The sequence below is a fragment of the Anopheles bellator genome, chromosome 1 (genome assembly GCF_943735745.2).
Source record: "Anopheles bellator chromosome 1, idAnoBellAS_SP24_06.2, whole genome shotgun sequence".
NCBI lineage: Eukaryota > Metazoa > Arthropoda > Insecta > Diptera > Culicidae > Anopheles > Anopheles bellator.
In genome coordinates, this window is record NC_071285.1 from 49,372,139 (window position 1) to 49,392,085 (window position 19,947).

The window sequence follows — 19,947 nt, forward strand, 5'->3', positions numbered from 1 at the left end:
AGTCGTCCTCGAAAGCTGCAAGCTTCGGCAGGAATCAGCAGGACGCGAATGGAAACAACCCCACACACATCATCCAGCCAGCCCCGGGAAAGCAGTTCCGATGCCAATGCCGGCGCCAGCGGGTTAATAATGCGTAAATTTTATGCTCAGCCCGGGCTTTTGATTAAAACTTCTTTCGCCACACGAAAGGCAGCATTTTTTTCATCATTTTTTTTGTTTCGTTAGTCCCATCGAACGGGGGTGGTGGCATGCGCTGGGACGCTCGGTACGTAGGGGCGAGCCCGGAAAAACAACTCGGCGGGTGGCTCACAAACGGGCTGTGGAATGAAAATTGACGCCTTCGACGACGACATTCGATAAGCTTGTCTCGGAAGTTTTGCGGCCAACCCGTGCCCGTGTTGGGGTTGATGGTGCCGCCCGCACGCTAGGACCCCCCGAGAAGGGATTTAGTTTCGAGCACATATACGAGCACACAATGCAATGATTGTGGCGCGAGAAAAGTTGCGTAAGAAGGCGATTATGAGAGAGCATTGAAGGCAATATGGTTTCGTCGGCTTTCCTTCGATTCGGGCCACGTCCTTGCCAGTTGATTCGCCTTGATACTGTGTGCTTGATGATCGACTTTCTGGAACTTTTCCGTGTCCGTGAAAACATCAGCATGCGACTGACGGTTGCCGTTGGTTTCGCTTATCATTTAAGTCGAAATTATCACTAATGGAGCATCGTGTCATTTAGTTGATTGACCAGCATTGATCAACGTATATCTGCCGACTTGAAACGGTAAGCCAAGCAGTGACAGCAAGGATGGAATTTGCACAAACAAAAAATGCCAAAATCCACATCCACATTAACAAGAATTGGCATTTCCAGTTGATCACTTGAACGGTGAGCATTCCGTTGTGCGCCGCAGCTTGTTTCTTCCGGCGGTTTCTGATGCAAAATAGTTGCTCGTATAACAGATTCCGCAGATTCCATTTTAATTTGCTTTACGATTAAACACCCCAGAAGAACATTATTCACATGCAATAATGCCATTATCATTCCTGTTTGAATGTTACCGGCCATATTAGTAACGAAGGCCATGCGGGGAGTTTCTGGTATGAATTTTCAAACAAGTTTATTAAGAGATTTTCTGTTTCTTTCATTTGTTGCATTATTCATACTTAAATTCGTTATAGTGGGCGGGAGAACATTCTGAAGTTAGGTTGTCGTTCCAAACATCGAGGAGGAGCGACACGGCGTGATGGATAAAAGGCGAACCGGCTTGCAAACAACAACAACAACAGACGAACCCAATTTGGCTAGTTTCGACGTCGTTATCTTTTGCAAAACTGTGGCAAATGCTGCTTTGAAGTCAGTATTAATGGGATCTACCTGCAGGCCACTATCAACATTAGAGTAGCAAGCGTACAGCGAATGGAAAAGGTTTGTCGATATGGCTCTGAGCAGGGCGAACCCATGCTGCTGGTCGGAGATGCAAGGATTAGAGTAGGACTAAAGGAACAGCTTCGGAACGGTTGATTAAACATACTCATTGCTGCCTTTAACTTGTGGTTGGGAAGCACCCCAGAGTCCTTCCATAACGATGGGAAAGTCCGTAAATCTTTTTCACGTCCTCTAATAAAGTCTGTAGGAATATTAACAAGGCACGTGCGTACATGCCCGGGGTCTTTAGTGGCATCGATGATCACAGATTTGGAAAGGGTCGACCAAGATACACTGTGAAGGTATAAGAACTGTCAAAATGACTTAAAACCAAAGACGCAATGGCTTCACGTGAGAATACGACCAGCAACACCCATTAAGTTGGTCGTCCAAAACTGTTGTCGGCTCCTAAAATTGCTTCAAAGAACTGAATCAAGTGCCGAATATTTTCCGAGAATCAATTAACTGAACTTTCCACATTCTGTAAGCAAATTATATTTGCACAAAAGGTAAAAAGGTTGACAAACTCGCTCACCTCAAAAGGGGGCGCACTTTGAAGGCTCGATGTGAATACAAGTTTGGCAAGTTTATTTGCAGTGGTTATTGTTGAATGTTGTGAAAATTCGTCTGGATTTTCCTTACGAAGCATGTATCTGCAAAAACCCACTAAACTCTTCATTGAGTTTGAAACGATCGTGAGTAGAACCACACAAAACCCGTTCGCATTCCTCGATGTCGATGCCGCTCCGTTGGAATGCAATAAAAATCACGCGAGCCTCACGTCAAAGCGGCGCATCCTCCAACCACAGCCAACCCGCGCGGTCCCATTCCGGAAGTCAATGGACTGGAAACATAATTTACACCACTCCGAGTCGAACTCGCAGAGAGTTTCGGAAACGTCACGGATGCCCAATGCTGCGAAGCGTACGCCAACAACGCGGCGCGGCCACCCGGACGAACGGACGAGATGGCCGATTTGGCCGAGGAGCACCGGAACGTGGGCAACACACCGACGTGGCCAACGATCGCAAGCAAATTGGAGGGAAAATTGTGCCCCGTTTCCGCTTCGGGACCGCATGATCCACGCACCGAGTTGATGAAGGCCGGAGTTTGTTTGGGGCTTGGCTGGGTGGTTTTCTAATTATTCAAATGAGTTTTCACCACCGGGGAAAACTTTATTTCACACCCGCACGACACAAAGGAAGCTTCTCCAGCGATGGCATCCGAAATCCGAACGGTCGGTCGAAAGAAGGAAGGAACGAAGCTCTAATCTTTCCGACATTCGTCTTGTTCGTCATCCGACGACGGCGTTGACCGATGATGATGGGTTCGGCCGGCGCAAAGTCATGTGTATTCAAATTTGGCCTCCCTCCGTCTCTGCGGCCGCACCGGTTCCAGTGTGGCACGTGTGCACGTGACCGTTGGCTCCGGTGCATCCTCCGAAGGCGGGACAGGATGTTCCCCGCCTGACTGGGCGAGTGTGCCGGGTGTGTAAGAAGCGATTAGCGTGTGCAAGCAAAATTGCAAATTGAATGATTTATGTCCAGCCCAGTCCGCCGCCCGCCGCTTACCACCCACCCACGGCGGATAACATTTCTCGGCCATGAATATTAATTTCGTGCTGACGTTTCCGATCTGCGCTGTCGGGTTTCGTTGCGAAAAACGCTGGCCCCAGGGTCCGGTCCGTCCGGCGCTCCGGCTTGATTGATATTTTATGCAGGATGGGGTTGAATTAAATTTATGCTCCTCTGCCTCGGCCCGGCACTTGCGCCTTTTTTCGGTGCCTTTTTCGGGAATTTCGAAGTGGCTTTCTGCAGCGTGCCGGCTCGGGAAACAATCTGTAGCGCATCGAGTCAGTATGCCGGGGAAATGCAAATTTTACGCCATGCCGTTTGGGGCGCAGGACCAAAGAGGGACCCTCTCCGGCTAAGTGCTTTCCCCCCTGTCTTACCGTAGTCATAAAGTTTTCATCTTTCAACCCACCATCCGAGATGGGCAGCTTACACCTTGGCTTGGATGATAATTTCAACACGAACACATTAACTCACGGGAGCTCGGGATTGGAAATGAATTGCGAACCATTTTCCCACACAAACAATGGGCGCGCCACCCAGGGACGGGGTGAAATACTAAGACCACCGTAAGACCGACCGAGCGGGGCGCACAAAGCCTTTCGTCACGGTCGCGCAGGATGCTCGAGGAAAACCCACTCCGAAACCACGTTGTTCGGTCTTTGTCCTGCGGGAAGCTTTGGGTGCGAAGTAAGCAACCGGATCGATAGCAACGAACTCCCAAAGCAATCACTCAACGGTACCGTACGGTGCGGCGTGACCAACGAGGGGGGCGCAGGGAAATCGGAATATTAAATTTCCCATTTCCCCACTCCCAGGGTTCAAAAACCGAGGATTCGAGCGGTTCAAGCAGCGGGCGCGCGAAGCTACACTGACTGACGGCTTACAAATGTTCCGATGCCACCCCGGGGGCCGGTTACGGGTACGGACCAATGCCAGTAATTGTTCCGTTTGTGGCTGTCGCGGTGCCGGGAGTTTTCGGAGGCTCTCCCAACACCCAAACAACCCCATTCCGGATTGAGGCCTGGCTTGAACCGTTTGGCCTCTACTGTTCATTTTGCATCGCTTCCGAACGCTTGGTCCTTAGGATTGCACCAAAGCTGAACCGGGACCGGGTTTTGGCGGGAGGCACAGAACGCTACCCACTTCGTGCCCGAAGTTAATCATGCATCCGGAGCCTGGTTTGGAGAAAAGCACCCTCGAGAGCGGCCCTCGATGGTTGTCGGCGACCTAACCTAAGCGGAAACCTGTTGAGCGGACCGATGAAACCACCGGCCTTGGTCTGGGACTCCCTTCGAAGGATGCATGCATGCGCCGATGATAGGCCCCTAAGGTGTCGGCCGACGGCACGTCCGAAGCCGACAGCAGTCTGTTTGTTGGCTGGTATCGTTCGGGAAAGGGCGACTCGCAAGTTTGGTTTGATCAATTTTAAATGAGTCTTTCGGAACGTTTAAGGATACGCTTTTGGTTCGAGTCCCTGTGCGAGATCCTTCTGTGTGTTTATGTTTACCCCAATGTTGTTTCTCTCGTAGATCGGTCTCCAATTAATCGTAAATACCTCACGAGGGAGCCTTACTGGCCAATCGGCTGGCTAACACTAGAGTATCTTCGTATTAGGAATGATCGTTAGGAAAGATCGAATTATCATTGAAAAGGTCAGTTATTAGTAGGTCCGTCAATCTCCATTAAGTTACTCAACATTTATGATTGAAATAGCTAAACAAAGGTCTACCAATCTTGAGTGTGAAATGGGTTAATTACTAAAACCTATCTTCTATGTCTTTTTATTCTGACAATACAGAAGCGCAATTGTTGTAGAAATTTAATAATTTGTTGATCACTGTAACCATATCCTATGTGACCAAAATACCAACACGATACAATAAATGGAGTCATTGTTGAAGAAGGAGAATAGTACCTTAAATGTATCTTGTTTTAGCAAGGTTGAGTTGACTTTAGTTAGAATTCATAATAAACACTTCTAAGCCATGTTGCAATCTATCGTAGAGAACTTCATATAAAATGTGTGTTGAAGTTTATTTGATAGTTTCATTTCCATTTGAACAGAAAAAGGTAAGTACCTTGTTCAAGCAAATGTTAAACGTGGAAACATCAACCAACTTCAAGAACAGCGAACCAAGTCTTTGGGTTCAGTTCAGCAATCCACTTGAAGTATGAAAACTCTCCAAACTAAGTTTCCCACTGGAACCAACGCTTTCTCCATAAACTCCTTTGGCGAGCCTGAGATTCTGAGCCGAAACTATTACAAAGCGATTTATCTCAAACGATTGCCCAATCGTTTTTTTGCCATTTTAACTAACCTTCCTTTAAAATGTTCCATTTACACGTTTTCTATTTTTCCGCTAACAGCAACCATCCCACTAACCGACACAAGGCGCTCTCATATTGGGTCACTCCTTTTTCCCGGCAAATTAACGTAACGCCACTCCTCCGCTACTCAACGAAGTGTTTTGTTTGTACTTGGCCAGCAATTACTATCGCTATTACTATCGGCCACGCGAGAGTTGCCGATGGAAACACTCTACTCTGCTCATGTTCATTACACGAACTCATTATCGCGTACGATCGGCGCTTCGAGTCGCGGTCGAGGTTCCCTGCAGTCGATGGCGTGGAATGAAACAAACCAGACAAAACGAACCCCATTCCATGCTGCCAGCGCACCTGGGGAGGTCCCCCAAAATTGGAGCACACAACGCCACAACTCCAGTCCGGTATAGAGCCACGACATGGTCTATGGTTTTTATTGTGGCGCGAAAAAAAAATGGCGAAACCAGTAATGCGCTCGCGAGGAGCATCATCCCGGTCACTGCCGTTGATGCGTCACCCCGAAGGAAGGACCTCGGGCGAAACTCCGACTCACGAGGGCTCCGGTGCGCAGCTTTTCATTTTCCACCGTTAATTAATTTAATTACATTTTCAGAACAGAAGCCGACCCGCGCACTCGAGTGTCACTCTCTCTCTCTCTCGCCCAGTCACGGGCTAGCATGTTGTCTCTTTCTGTCATGGGCTACAGTTTGCTAAAGGCTCCCCAGACACCGAGCGTAACGTGGGCTTATGGTTGACGCGAGCCGACTGGAGCCACGGGCGAATGGTCCCGGAGAGGTTAATTTCTTTTGGCGCAATTTCCAAGCCCACGGCGGGCACGGCAATCGGTGACAGCTCGCCGAAGGTGGGGCCCTCAATGGCATGCGGTTCGGGCTCGAGTTTCTAGGTTCTTTGGGCGCCTACCCTCGCTTGCTGGGTCACAGTAGTAGTCGGGTTGCTGTCTTGTCCTTGCCCTGGCGTGCCGAGTGGACACTGCACTATGGGGAATTTGTATGGGACAGTTGGGCATAAATGAAATAAAGGAAAATCCCCGGACTTGGACTTGTGTTGGACTTGAAACTCGAATAAGACACTAATCGCTGATGGGTGTAAAAATACAAAGGAATATTAATTATTTGATATCTTCCTCCAAACTCATATCGATATCATCTTCTTGATTAAATATGGCATTTCTTACAACATAAGGTAAATCAACTTATTTTTTGATATTAGGAAATAAATAACTGAAATTCTTGCCGTCGGGCTATGGCCCCTTTTCTCCCCATAGTGCAATGCGGAGCTCGCCCGCATCAACCCCTTCGCCATGCGATGACAGGCTGACAGCAGAGCACCCGACCCATCCACACACCCATACATTAGTGGAACCGTTTAAGGACAGCACCGGGACCCATGGGTCCTTTGTGGGGGGCGAATGTATTTGCGTATCCTTTTCGCTAGTTTTCGCCCCCAGTTGAGTGCGGGCACGTGCAGTGCTGCCTGCAGGAAGCCTACAGCTTGCGAGCAACACCCAAAGGTCCGGCTTTCCACGACCTTCGACTTGGGGCAACCCGCCACCGTAGGAGCCGAGCCGAGCGACCCCGAGCAGATCCTGTACCGGAGATGAAGCCCGAGTTGCGTTGCAAATCCGGACTACACTCCGTGGTACCAGCGGGGAATACCGACACCGGCTGACTGCTGATGGCACCGGAGGGATATCCGGACCGACCGTGACTGGGTAGCCTATTTTTAGCCACCAACTCTACGCCGCCCGCTGTTAATGATGTAATCGTCGCGTGGACGGCAACGCGGGCAACAATTTCCTTCGCTCGGGGTTTGTCCAATCCGTCACCAGCTTTCCATCAAGTCGCCCACCACCCGGCCGCCGAAAAGGTAAACAGAAAACCGGATACCCGCCCGGATAGGTTGGCCCCGGTGACCTCGGGTCCCCGATGGGCTGCCACCGGGCCTAATGAGTGTGGCAGGCGGGTGAGTGACACCTTCGCCTGGGCCCCGAACATCACCTGGCGGCGCTGCGTGAAGTCATAAAAATAATCAAACTCCCCACGCCGCGCTGCTGGCGATGTTTGGCCGTTGGACCAGTAAATCTTGACCCCGCCTGCGGGCACCCGGTGACAGGGATCCGCAGGAGCCCGGCCCGGCCCACCCGTGGCCGGTCGGGGAAAGTATGTAATTATGCAAATTTAATGAATTTTTCGCCTCGCGTCCGGCCGGGAGTGTCCTTTCGCCGGTTTGCGTGACGACCAATGACCCCACCGAAGCCCGCCTGTCACGGCGCAAGCGGTGAGGTGATAAAGATCATGGCGTGCGTAATCGGATACGTTCGAGGAAAACGTCGTGCGTCGGACGATGTCCCAAATTATGGGGAGTCTTCCAGTCGGGAAAATCTCCGGAGAAACTCGTCTTTAATTGCCCTTTGCGAGCCCCGGGCTTGACACACTCGGTGAAACCGTCGGAGCTGCACGTCAAACATTATCATCGCACACGCCACGTTACACCTCCACCGAAGCGTGGTAAATCGGTCCGTCCGCGTCCGGAATGGTGCGAAGGATTCGCAAATTCACGTGCCCGAGGCAGCGCCATAAAAAGAATGCTCTATTCGGTCGCGTCGGGTGGCCAGTGTTGCCAGCAGTACAATTAAAATTTAAATTGGCAACAGGCTCACGCCCCGGGGGCACGGATGACGCCCGACGAGAGACATTAAACTACTGCGCTAATGAACATTTTAATTGCTGCCCCATAACCACCGGCAACGGCCGATTTTCGGAACCAGCCGGGCCCGGTCAGTAAATCAAGTTTCGGTACACTGCAGCCGGTCGATTGCGCCATCTGTTTTTTTTTTTTTTGTTTTTGCGAAAGCTCCCTGACGACCAAGATGGCCGTCAGGCAACGTAAGTGGCGTGGTCCGAACCAATCGACTCGAGCGCTCGTAGCTGCCAACAACACCCACACACCCCGGCAACATTCACCAATGGCCGATAAAAGGTAATGAACTGTTCAACTGACAGATACTAACTGATCTCTAATTAAGTTAATTGCCTCGTGTGTCGCCCTCGGGCCACGGGCGGGACCGTGGTTACAGCGGTTGACACACGCTCCGCAAGCGGTCGTTTGACGTTTCGCCACGTTGGCGCTCGACCGCGGCAGGACACTCCGCCAGGTCGCCGGACGAGCCCCCCGACGCTCCCCTGCAGCGACAGACGCTCGATTGCGAAACTGACACCTCTTCGATAGTGTCGGCCACTAAGCTCCCCCCCAAAAGGTGGGAAACCACCAGGCGAAAAGGGAGAGAAAGAGAGAGAGAGCGAGAGAGAGAAAAGGCAGGTTAAATGAATTTGATAAATTAATTGTAACTAATTCCACGGGACACACTCACCGAGGTTGGTGCCTTGGCGGGGCCTAATGGTCCCGCAAACGAGCTTTCCACAAGTCGACCCCCAACATCCGGTCAATTTGCAGCCCGTACGCAGCGTTTTAAGTGCTTGTAATGGACCGGGAACCGCCGGGCTTTCTGCTGAGCTTGGGTGAGTTTTTCGCTGGGGTTGCCTTTTTTTCGAGTCAGTCAATTCCACTCCAAAGTGTCAGGCCACCCAACTCTATTCTTTAAACGTGGTCAACGTCGGCCCGCTAGGTCCAACCAATTCCGGCAGCAATCGGTGGCGGCTACGAACTTCCGGCAGCCGGCACAAAAACCGGGACCATGTTGATTCGGCATCAAATCAACAACGGTTCGGAGGCCGGACGACGGGTGCAAATAAAAAACCATAAGCAATTGTCCCTAACGACCTCGACGGTCTAATTGAGCCTCGAAATTGGCCCACCGGCGGTGGTGGTCGAATCGAACGGAGCGCAACGGCGAAAGCGGAAACAAAACAAGCCAGACGCGACCAGTCTGATCGTAAAAATCGAGCAACGGCAGCGTCTCGCAAGCAGATAGTTCCCGCTTACGGCCGCGAAGGAGGCCCGCGGTCTTCGGAATGCTTCGGCTCGGAACCAATCGATGATGATGGTGATGATGATGTAGGCCGGCCGAACGATAATAATGACGTCGGGGGCCTCTCCGATGCAGCAGCAGTGGGATTGGTTCAGAAACTGGCAGCAATCGGGAGGTGTGCCACCCACCATCCGACCGCCGGAATGGCCGCCATTTGATTGACAGTTAACTTTTTATGCCCGACCCGGCCCGGGGCCCGATCCCGGTCAGGGTAATATTTTCTTATGTTTATGTGCATTCGATTCGGATTCGATAGTTTCCATGCTGTTCGGGGTGGCTGGCGGCAGTTATGCGGTTATGATTATGCTGTGCGCCGGACTCCGGTTGGGTTGGCAAACTCGATGGCTGCGAGTGTCCGTCGAGTGTAATGGGGAGGGTGCGGCAAAGTGATCTGATGGCTAGCGGAAGGCGAAGCCGGGACGGGGCGATAATGATGATGACGGAGGAGGACGCGGAGGGAATCCTTCCACGGCCTCCCAACACACAGTGGGCCACGGTCTTACCTGGGATGTAGCGGGGTCCATTGGTGTGCCCTAGGGAGAGGCTTCCGTAGGAAACATGACCGGACTCGGTGCCGCCGGAAACCACCGCGATTTCGTCGAGCTCGTGCCCCGGGGACGTACTGTTGGCGGAAACGAGCCGCGTCGAGGAGGTGCCGGCGGTGCCGTGAGACTCTTTACGACCTCGGAACGATAGCACCAGCCGTTTGGCTGTGGACATGTTGGCGCTAACTGTAACGAGAAGCGGACGAAGAAGCACAGATAAAGCAGGGCAGAGAGAGAGGAAGGGGGTGGGGGGGTTAAATCCCCTACTAGCGGTTCCCGAGATTCCAGCCAACGGATCTTATGCAGATCCGGCAGGTTGCCAGAGCGTGCGCCACACTGCGGCCATCTTGGCAACGGTCCACGCACCGCCCGGCAGGAGCAACAATTTCCCCGTTGAGGCGGGCACTAGATTTAGTAAATTATCGGCTCACCGATGCGCGCCCGGCACATCCTGTTGCACCGATACGGGCGGGGAAAAACCACAGATCGGGCCACGGAATTACCGACCGACGGTTTGTGGTCACCGCAGCTCAGCCTTCCAAACATGGTCCGTGCCACGCCACGCCACACGCCGTTTTGGCAAAGTGCCTCCGGTGGCCGAGTCTTCGGACGAGTTATGCGGACAGCACGGCACATACCTGCCGGGGGCATGCAAGATTGTGATGCAACACGGCCACACACCGCCCGCTGAACGGGCTGAGCCGTTGGCCGATTTGGCAGAGATGCGATTTATCAAACGATATTCCAAGAAGGACCGGCTTGTTGCCACTCGGTACAACACCGACAACTGTTACCGTACTGCCATCCATTATCTGAAATGCGCAACACGACATAGCTTAACATTCGTGCAAGTTTCACGCAGACCTAGCTAACCTATCAAAAAAAAAGGAAATTTCGAGCGATTCGCACGAAATAAACAGGAGGATGAAAGGTTTACGCACAGCAATGCTGATTGATGGTTAGTGATATGTTAAAAAGATGAAGGTAAAAAGGTTTTATAAATTGTCTATCTTTTTGACATTTTCAATCCGACTCAATCCGACAAAACAGGAAAGCCATTCGGTCTCACTCATGCCAACCTATCGACACAATATACTCATTGCTGTGGAAATCAAATGCAAAATTAGGCTGATTATTGAACCATGGCGCGATAGTACTATTGTGGCCAAAAATAACGGAAAACACTTTTCATTGATTGTCGTGTTGGCAGGAAGTCCTTCCAAACCGGACAAACTTGCAACAAAGAATACTATTTGAGTGTTGTGCGTGGTTTGCGTAATGCTGTACTTCAAGAAAGACATGATTTGAGACAATTCTTGGTTCCACTTCCTCGTGATGTTTTTGAATTACATGTTAGGGATCATTTTGAAATCATTTCGCCATAAACTCGACCCATATTGACAACCGCATTCACATGCCACGACAGCAACATGCGCCTGTTTGCTAAAATCAAGAGACCGATCCGAGGACACTTTTTAATGTCAATGTTTTATATAGGAGCCGATAATAAAAAAAAATGTTGAAAGCTTTTTCTATAAAGAACTTTTCGAACCGTTTCGGAAATTGAAATAAGCTCAGACATTGGTGTATTATATAGAGTAGGGATAGTTTTGAGTGGAATGTCATAGACTTTTGAGAATATAGAAATATTTTTCGTAGGCTAGTCATAAGCAAATTCCCGATATTTTTTGGTCAAAGTAGTGAAGCCAAAGCTGTAACCTAATTCTCCGTTTGGTTGATTTGTTGTTGGATTTTGGTGTTGAGCCAGATACGGAACAAATATCGTGACTATGACTGCTTCATCTTCAATTGAACTTACTTCGTCTATTTCTGATTATTGTGTGGGTTGGCTGAGTTAGTCTTTAGATTTAAATTTAAGTTGCTATTTTAAGTCTCTATCTACATATTTAAGCGTATAGCAAAATAAGCAGCGTAATGAAAACAAGAACAGAGCTAAATTGCAACTCAGAGTATCTCATCTAAGTTCTTGTCTCTGTGACAATAGTACACCAGATCCGTCTTTTGAAAGTACTGGACCCTTCTTACTGAAACAACACCGAAAGCCGGCGGGGACCCAAAAGCTTCATAAATCAAACGCTCCACCATAACGGGCGATCGTGTTTCTTCGCCTCTTTTTTGTAAATTCTCGCCACCAATCATCGAATTCCTCCGCCGGGTCCTTTTAAAGACCAATTAACTACTCAACCGAAACCCCAACGGTGCCGACCTAATTGGCAATTGACAACGGACTCGTTTTTCTGCGCTGCGCCAGCCACCGGTTTTTTGCGATGGTCTGCCAAGGAGACCGTCCCGAGACGGGCGCTGTGCGCAGCGCCAGCAGGAAACGTACCCGCGGGCAACTCGGGGCGTATGACATATGAGCTATCGTGAACTGCCCGGAAGTGCTAATATTTCTTGCAAGACGGCCACACGGTGCGGGGTCCGGCAGAAAAACAGTTGCTCCCCGCGGGACCATTAATAATCCGCTTGATTTGCGGCCCCTCTCTTGGCGGACACTCGCCCGGAGCAATTGCGGGCCGTAAAAAGTGAGCGATTGAAGTCGGGAAGTCGAGTCTTTAAGGCTCCGCCTGGACCCCTTTAATGTCCGATTTCGAATTCTCTAACCATTCGTTAATTCGTTAAGCGACGAGCAAAGGATCACGCGCCCCTCCGGAAGTGCCAACAGAAGGGACTCGATTATACGACTGGCGCCCTCGTGAAGCACCTGGGCAAGTCCAACAAATCACTCTCACCGTGTGCTAACGAATTAAAATAGGGTCTCTGGTTGTTTTTTCTGGTCTTCACCTCTCCAGCTTCGAAACCTGCCAGCAACAAGCGTACGGTGGTGTGGTGCAAAAATATGGGCCAAAAGTTTAAGCCCCGGGATTAGAACGCGTAAGGACGCCAAGGCGGCAGACCAAGACCAGGCGTGGTTGGGCCGGGGAAAAAAGTTCATCACCACGAGTTTAATCCAATTTACGAGCTGATGACTTTTTATTTCGTTTATCCCGTGCGGTGGTCGCGTGAGCGCCAGCGCGAAGTGCCACAATTTGTTGGACTTCCACCGGTCACTGCCAAAACCGGAAGTGGCCGGACTGCGGTGACAAAAAAGTGGACAAAGGCGCACGCGGTGAAAATGACAAACCACCCAATGCCACCCAGTGTCCAGATCCAGGCGGCACGGTGAAAAAGAACGGAAAATTGTTTGCACTTTTGCGGTCGCCACGTTTCACTTCGGTTCGGCTTCGGTGGTTTGCGCCAAGTTCGCGCGAAATGTGCCAGAAAGCCATTAGTCTGGCCCGAAAGACATCTGCATAATCGGAATCTGCCGACGAAAGCGACGCTCGAAATGGCAAATTAAGCTAAGACTGGCACGGAATGGCACAGAATCGCTACCGAGTGGCACGACTGTTGGCGGTGGCGTCATTTCTTTCAATCGCCAGAAACATATTGTTTGAAGCCATGACAACTCAAGCGAAACTGTAGAACTTTTGTGTTTTCTTTATCCGGCATCCGCTCACCTTTTCTGTTATCGCGGACGCTTGCCGTCGATGCTGTCTCGCCCCATTTCAAACTGGGTCGTCTCTGTCCTTGTGGACGATCTAATAAAACTTTGCGGACTGGTTCGTCTTCCGCCATTCCGATGACATGACCAGCCCATCGGAGCCTGGCGAGGCTCCGGTATGCTCTGCACAACCGTGAGGGTTTCGTCAGTCTTGGACAGGATCCATGTCTCACGCTTCGAAGTACATCGCGCCAACATTACATGTAACACCGACGTGCCGAACACCCGGAAATGGTCTAAAACCGAAATAAGGACCATAAAGAGAGATCCGGAGCCTCCGGACGAAGTAAAAGGCACCATAAAAAAATCCAATTAAAAACTTCGAACCTAATATTTATGGCTACACACGGGGTGTTCCGGTGGTCGCGAATACCGAATCCAGGCACCATGCCTCCCACCCCCGGGGGGCACCACCGCCGGCTCCCGGGGGAGACGACGGGCTCAAGCCTACCCACCGTAATTCTCATTACGGTTTATTTTGTTGTTTGAAATATAGCCGACCATAAAGACAAAATTAATTTTCGGCATATTTTCGGTGCCTCATTGAGTTTGGAGAGCCCGCACCGCTCTACTGGCATAAGGGAGCGCTCGGCCTGTTCCCCTTGGGGCATCCCGAGGCCGAAGGACCGAAACAGGAAGTAATGAGAGGCGCTCGCACGCCCCACCGAAGGTGCAGCCGTTTTCGGTCCTTTATTGCCGCTATCTCGGGTCCTTAATTTTGAGGTGAGCTCAAGTCACCCGGGGAAAGGTATACGGGAGCCCGTCGGGATGGCCGCACGGACGGACGGCAAATTACTTTGGCTTGGCATAATAATACTCGACAGTATAAACAATTATTGCAGCTCACTGGCCGAAAGCCCGGCCGTAATAAGTCGCCGGGACGAGCGTCGGTGTTTGCTTTCCCGCTGCCCGCTGGGTTTTGCGAGGCTCTCGCTCTGCACCGCGCCTGTTGTTAGTTCACCCAACAAAAAAAGCCTGTCATTAGGTTGATCCTCACTTGCGGCTAGGGGTCCCAATCTCTCTCTCTCTCTCTCTTTGTAGTGAACATACTTCATCAACGCACTTCACCGAGTATGTAACTCACTTCGACTTGGCCGACGAACAATCGGACCAAAATTCGGTTACAAATTGAGCACATTGGCAACAGTTTTCGGTGAAAACAGTGGTTCATTTGAAACCGGGCACCCAATCCAATCAAAGGTACAAATTGGACTCGACCAACTTGGCAGTGGCAAGCTCGTAACACAATCTTCCGATCCCGCTGCCGAACCCCGAGCGCTGCCGGGTAATGGATTCATTTTTATTCTCCACTCTTTATTAGCTAATCTGCTCCAGTTGGCAGCGCCCCAGTGTCGGTGCACAATTTACCAGCAAAGATGTCCGCAGGGTGCGCGCCCACACTCCCCGGAACCCAATCCTTCTTCCGGGAATACCTTTCAAGTTTCAATATCAATCAACCTGGGTGTGTTGTGGGCTAAAAGCGTCAGCCGCTGATGAAACTCCCACATGACGGTAACAATTTTTCAATTTCACTCACAGTCCGCCCAGGGCTCGGGGACGGGGATCGAACACTTGCCCAAGACCGTCAGCATCACCGCAGCAATGTGTTTGGCCCATAGTTCTTTCCCTGGACTGACGGCCTGGCTCGGGACCCGGGAACAGCATCCCACTATTGGTTTGTTTGCCCAGGCAAATCGAATTTCCAGCGAGCAGTTTTGGAAAACGGAGCCTCTCTCTGGTTCGGTATCGCTCCCTTGCACTCTCTCTCACTCTCTCTCTCTCTCTCTCTCGTGCATAGACTGACACCTCCGGCGGACGCCATCCTTCCGGACGTGTCCTAAGCAAACATCAATATTGGGATAAACTAGATTTAGTATGGAGTTTTTCTATGCTTGTTTTTTTTTTTGTTTTTCGATTCGGATTTACTTTTATGTCCCGGCGGCCAAGCATCAAAGAGCGCACGTTCGTGCGAGCCCGCACAGATACATAATTGAGTGGCCTCCATTTTCACATCCCGTGTTTGGTATAATTCGGAAAATTAAATCGCACCGAAGCCCCGAACACGCTGCAGGCACCGGCGTCGGCCGGTTCAACCCGTTTTCCAGTGTTTCCCAAACGGCGCACAGCTCACATTCGATGAATATAACATCACACAGCATGGCGAATCGGGGTGGGCCCATGCGTGGGTCGTGGCGGTTTTTCGCCGATTTTTTACCTATAAATTCGACAAACAACGCGCTGATTTCAACTGAAAGGATACCCCATAACCAACGGCTGGGCGAAAGTTGCTGTCCCAGCACGTTTAGGCCATCACGTGAATTTGGATGGGACTCACTCGACGACGAAGGTTCGATTATTGGTTACATGTTCAAAATCGCCTGGAGTCTGATTGGATAGTATAAGCCCGTACTATAAACCCGTACTCGTACTGTTGTATATGACCTTTTACTCTGTATGACCATTTTCAAATCTTGCTTGGGCGGATTGGTCTAAAGATTTAGATTTATGTACCTACTCTATTCCAGTCGTTTAAGGGTACAGCTCGATGAACTCTCTTAACAAACAATTAATTTAGAGTAACTTTTCAACTTCTAACTAGAAACAGGTAAATTCCAACCGGAATTCAGCCAATCTCGGACTGTAGCCACGCAGAGCTGTAATCGTGTTGCGACTCTGCAATCGGCCCGAATGCACTCGGATGCCGGCAAAGCGGTTAACCACAATCGAGATGACAGTCTCACTCGTACGATATGTGTGGTCAATTAAGGACTCCATCCACTGTCCAGGAGGTGCATCAGGACTCCGGCAAGAAATGGTAGCCCCCAGGGTCCAAGAGGTAAGCTAATTCGATGATTGTCCGTCCGAACTGTGGTTAACTTAGTTTTGGTCAGTTTTCCAACGGATCAAATGCTACCGGCATCCCTCCGTGAACGGTGACCATAACGGCATGCAATGTTTGCAACATTAAAAACAATTCGGTTACTACACAAATCTCATTTCATTCGTATATTAAACAATTTTAATGGAATTGACTCAAAATGCTCGGCTTCAAAACTAAGTTTGAAAACCCATCAAAGCTTGGGCCAAGACTAGCTTCTTGTATCTGACGGCAGTGGCCAACGAAGCATACGGTCAGCATTAATGCCCGAATGGCTCTCCGGAGCATATGTACGGCCCTCGGGCCGCCGGAGCAGAAATGTCGCGCATCCACTTCTTGGGGCGTCGGTAATAAAATGATGGATTGATTTCTTGCTCCTGCAGCATTCCGCCCGCACCGACCCGGCTGGCCGCAGGATGTCTCTGCGACAGCGTGCGACGTATCTTCGGCGTGCACGTATCCAAACACTGCGCCATCCGGTGCGGGAACCTGCCCCGCGTGACCTGATCTTTGGGACTCGGTGAAGCTTGAAGCTCCGATAAGCTGCGCCCGTCCCCGAGACTCGCAAAGCATGCACGCTACATTATCAATCATAACGACCGAACCGGTGCGGGCCGGTAGCGCGGCAACATAAAAGGGTTATTAAACTTTTATTCCATTTCATGCCCTTGATTAACCAGAGCTGGCCGGGTGGCCCTGTGAGGCCAAAACAGGACGTGCTTACTGGGCTCCCGGATGATGATGATCGGCAGATGACAGCGACCGGTGGCGACCGTTGACGCAGTCGATAATATTACACAGCGCGGACTCTCGGCGGTAACATCTCGGCAGCGAGGCGGGTGCCAAAGGGCTCAATAAAGGCTCGCTCAGGACAACCCAAGGGGTGACGCCTTTTACCCATCGTGCACCGGTGATGGATTGGTGGAACCATGGGAAGATTATGGGCCCGTTATCAATGGGGGCCGTATTTATGCTCCGGTGGCCTGCATCGATTCATTAGAGATTTCGCCGCGCTGTTGCGTTGCGTCCCGGTCAGCGGGCCCTTTTATGGCCGGCGCTCGTTGGCGCGCTGTGAAAGTTTTAAGCGCTCGGACGACTTTACGACCCTCCGGGAGGCGGCCGCCCGAACTTTATGCGCTTTTATTAGATTGAATCAGCGAACGTGGCACATTTCACCAAACATTGTACCGGATACAGGGTGAGCTGACACGCAGAAGGACCAGCCAGCAGGTCCGCAGGATGGCACAAAGTGCACACACGATGTTGATACTCCATAACGGTATTTTATGTGCTACAAACAGTCTTTTCTAGTTTGCGTGAACCTTCAATAAAATTGTCACGAAAAAGACGATGACGACGAGATTCAGAGAGCTATTTGGAGCAGGGTAATGAAGTCAAACGTTCTTGTGTCTGCAACTGTCGTTTCCAAAGAGTATATTTTCAAATTTCCCAGGTAAAACCAAGATCATTCGATCAGAATACAGATCGTATGAACTTATTGAGCCACGTACTGTATGGTTTGTTCCGCAAGTGGAACCGTTTAATAAAACAATCTCCCGACTGTTTCATGAGACAATGGCAATCCCACAATCAACCAATCAGACCACCCAAACGGTGCTGCATCGGTTTATTGGCCACCGGAAGCGGGAAGAAAAACAGATCCTTCGCCCGATAAACTCCCACTTCCGCAGTGTAGGGTAATAAATATAATTATTCTATTTTATTACGCGTCTGGCGGTAGGATTCGCTTCCTTCTAGGCCACCGGGAATCGGTACCCGACTCGGTGGCCCCCAATCATTAATTCTCCGTCACTTAACGGAGCGCGTCCGAGTGAGGACCGAGCCCCACAACCGGGACCGGTCCCGGTCCCGGTCCCGACAGGAAACTGGTCCAGAGCACGGTCCAATGGTTGCGGTGGTGCCCAACTGCTTCCAAAAAAGGAGGATCCTTTTTTCATCTCACACAGAAAGCCACAGAAACTAAACCCCACAGGGCGGATATTCCTCAATCTGCCCGCGTTTGTGTGTTGGAACGATAAAGAAAAACGGCACGTTCCAGCCCCAGGATCGTAAACGGCCCGAGAGAACCAGATCCGAGCTCATCTTAATTACAGACTCCCCCAGACCCAGACTGGAAGCCGCTTTTCGGAAGCGCTCCGGCCGTCGATTGACCAACGACAAACTGACGGACAGCGTACGTCCATTTCCAATTCCAAGGACCAGCCCAAGGCTTGCACCCATCCGTCTCGGTTCCTCAAATCCCAGAACCGGATTCTTCGGTTGGTCCGATAAAAACCCTGGTACGGCCGCATCGTGATGCCATGAAGCTGCCGGTGGCGTGACGTTACGGGGTACGCCGATGGGTTCCGGAGGAAAAACACACCCCAACATAACCTCCAACTGAAAGAGCATTATGCCTCTCTCGAACCATCAGCCGTTGACGAGCGCCTGGTCCGGCAAAGTCCTGCGGCACACGTCCGATGGGTCGAATGGAGGCAAAAAATGGTCCGAACAACCGAAACACTAGCCCAACGCGGGCCATCGCACCACACAAGGACCACCCGACCCATCGTGCCGTGAAAGGTGGCGTGAAAAAGGCGGTTAATTACGGTGCGGTGCGTCCGCCTGGGGCTGGTCCGAAGTCATGGACACTAGGTGGAAAGGATGATTGGGAACCTGCCACAAGAGCGCTGTCCGGGGTTGGATTGAACTCAAAAATGTACCGATTACGTACCTCTCGAAATGTGGATTACGTCCGCTAGTTACTCTGGAACAGTTGGCAGTTGCGGAGCGTGGAGAAAAGGGCATCTTCCTCGTGCGCCCACCCTCGTGTAGCCCTTTTGACAGCACCCTCTAATTCCTGGGCGAACGCGCTTCTAGGCTGGCTCCGACGCACGTTTCATACCGTGCCGCCATCTGGAACCACAGCGCAGGACGTGGAAGCAGGACCTGGACTCCTTGTCCCGTCCCGGATTCTTCGGTATTTCGGTTGAATGCAAGATAACGACTCGCAGGAACGCTTGTTTCGCTCCGTCGGCAAGCGATTTCAACTAGAATGGCCCTCACACTTCACGGACACTAAAATTCCCGTCGCACACTACGCACTTCCGGCCTACGCACTTCCGGCACCACAATCGACCAATGCACTTTCAAGACCTGCACTTGCCGACTTCCGGACTTCCTCGGCTTCAATAAGCCATCATTTGGACACACTTTTTCGAGGACGTAAAATCACTTTAAATAGCAAAACAACAAAACTGTAGAATTCGCATTCACAGCGATGCAATGGTCTTGAGCCACTGAGCACCACCACTGCACACTGTTGTGCCCCGGAGTAATTACGTAACCTCACTTTTTGTTGGGCAGCACCCTGCACGGGACGTTGAATGCTTCTCCGCTGAGGTAGTGCAACACAACGTCTACTAGATCACGTCATCACAGAGCAAACACCTCCAGGCGTAACGCGTAACTTTGAACTAAAATTAAACTCATCTCTCCAACGCTCGTCTCGCTCTCTCTCACTCTCTCTCTCGCTCTCTTTCTCTCTCTCTGTCTCGGTCAACAGCTGAAGGTGCAATGGACTTTCATTCGCACGAACACACTCACACACGTGTGGGCACACGCTC

General features: G+C 50.9%; 1 protein-coding gene across 1 annotated transcript in view; it reads right to left on the reverse strand.

Moving 5' to 3' along the window:
* Positions 1 to 19,134, reverse strand: part of LOC131216733 (cyclic nucleotide-gated cation channel alpha-3) — a 54,405-nt gene extending 35,271 nt beyond the window's left edge. Inside the window, exons 1-2 of the mRNA XM_058211293.1 lie at positions 19,056 to 19,134; positions 9,837 to 10,064 (exon numbers count right to left, since the gene is read on the reverse strand). Of these exons, the coding sequence (XP_058067276.1) occupies positions 9,837 to 10,053 (217 nt within the window). The 5' untranslated portion in view covers positions 10,054 to 10,064; positions 19,056 to 19,134. The remainder of the gene's footprint in view (positions 1 to 9,836; positions 10,065 to 19,055) is intronic.
* Between the last annotated feature and the right edge of the window lie 813 nt (positions 19,135 to 19,947).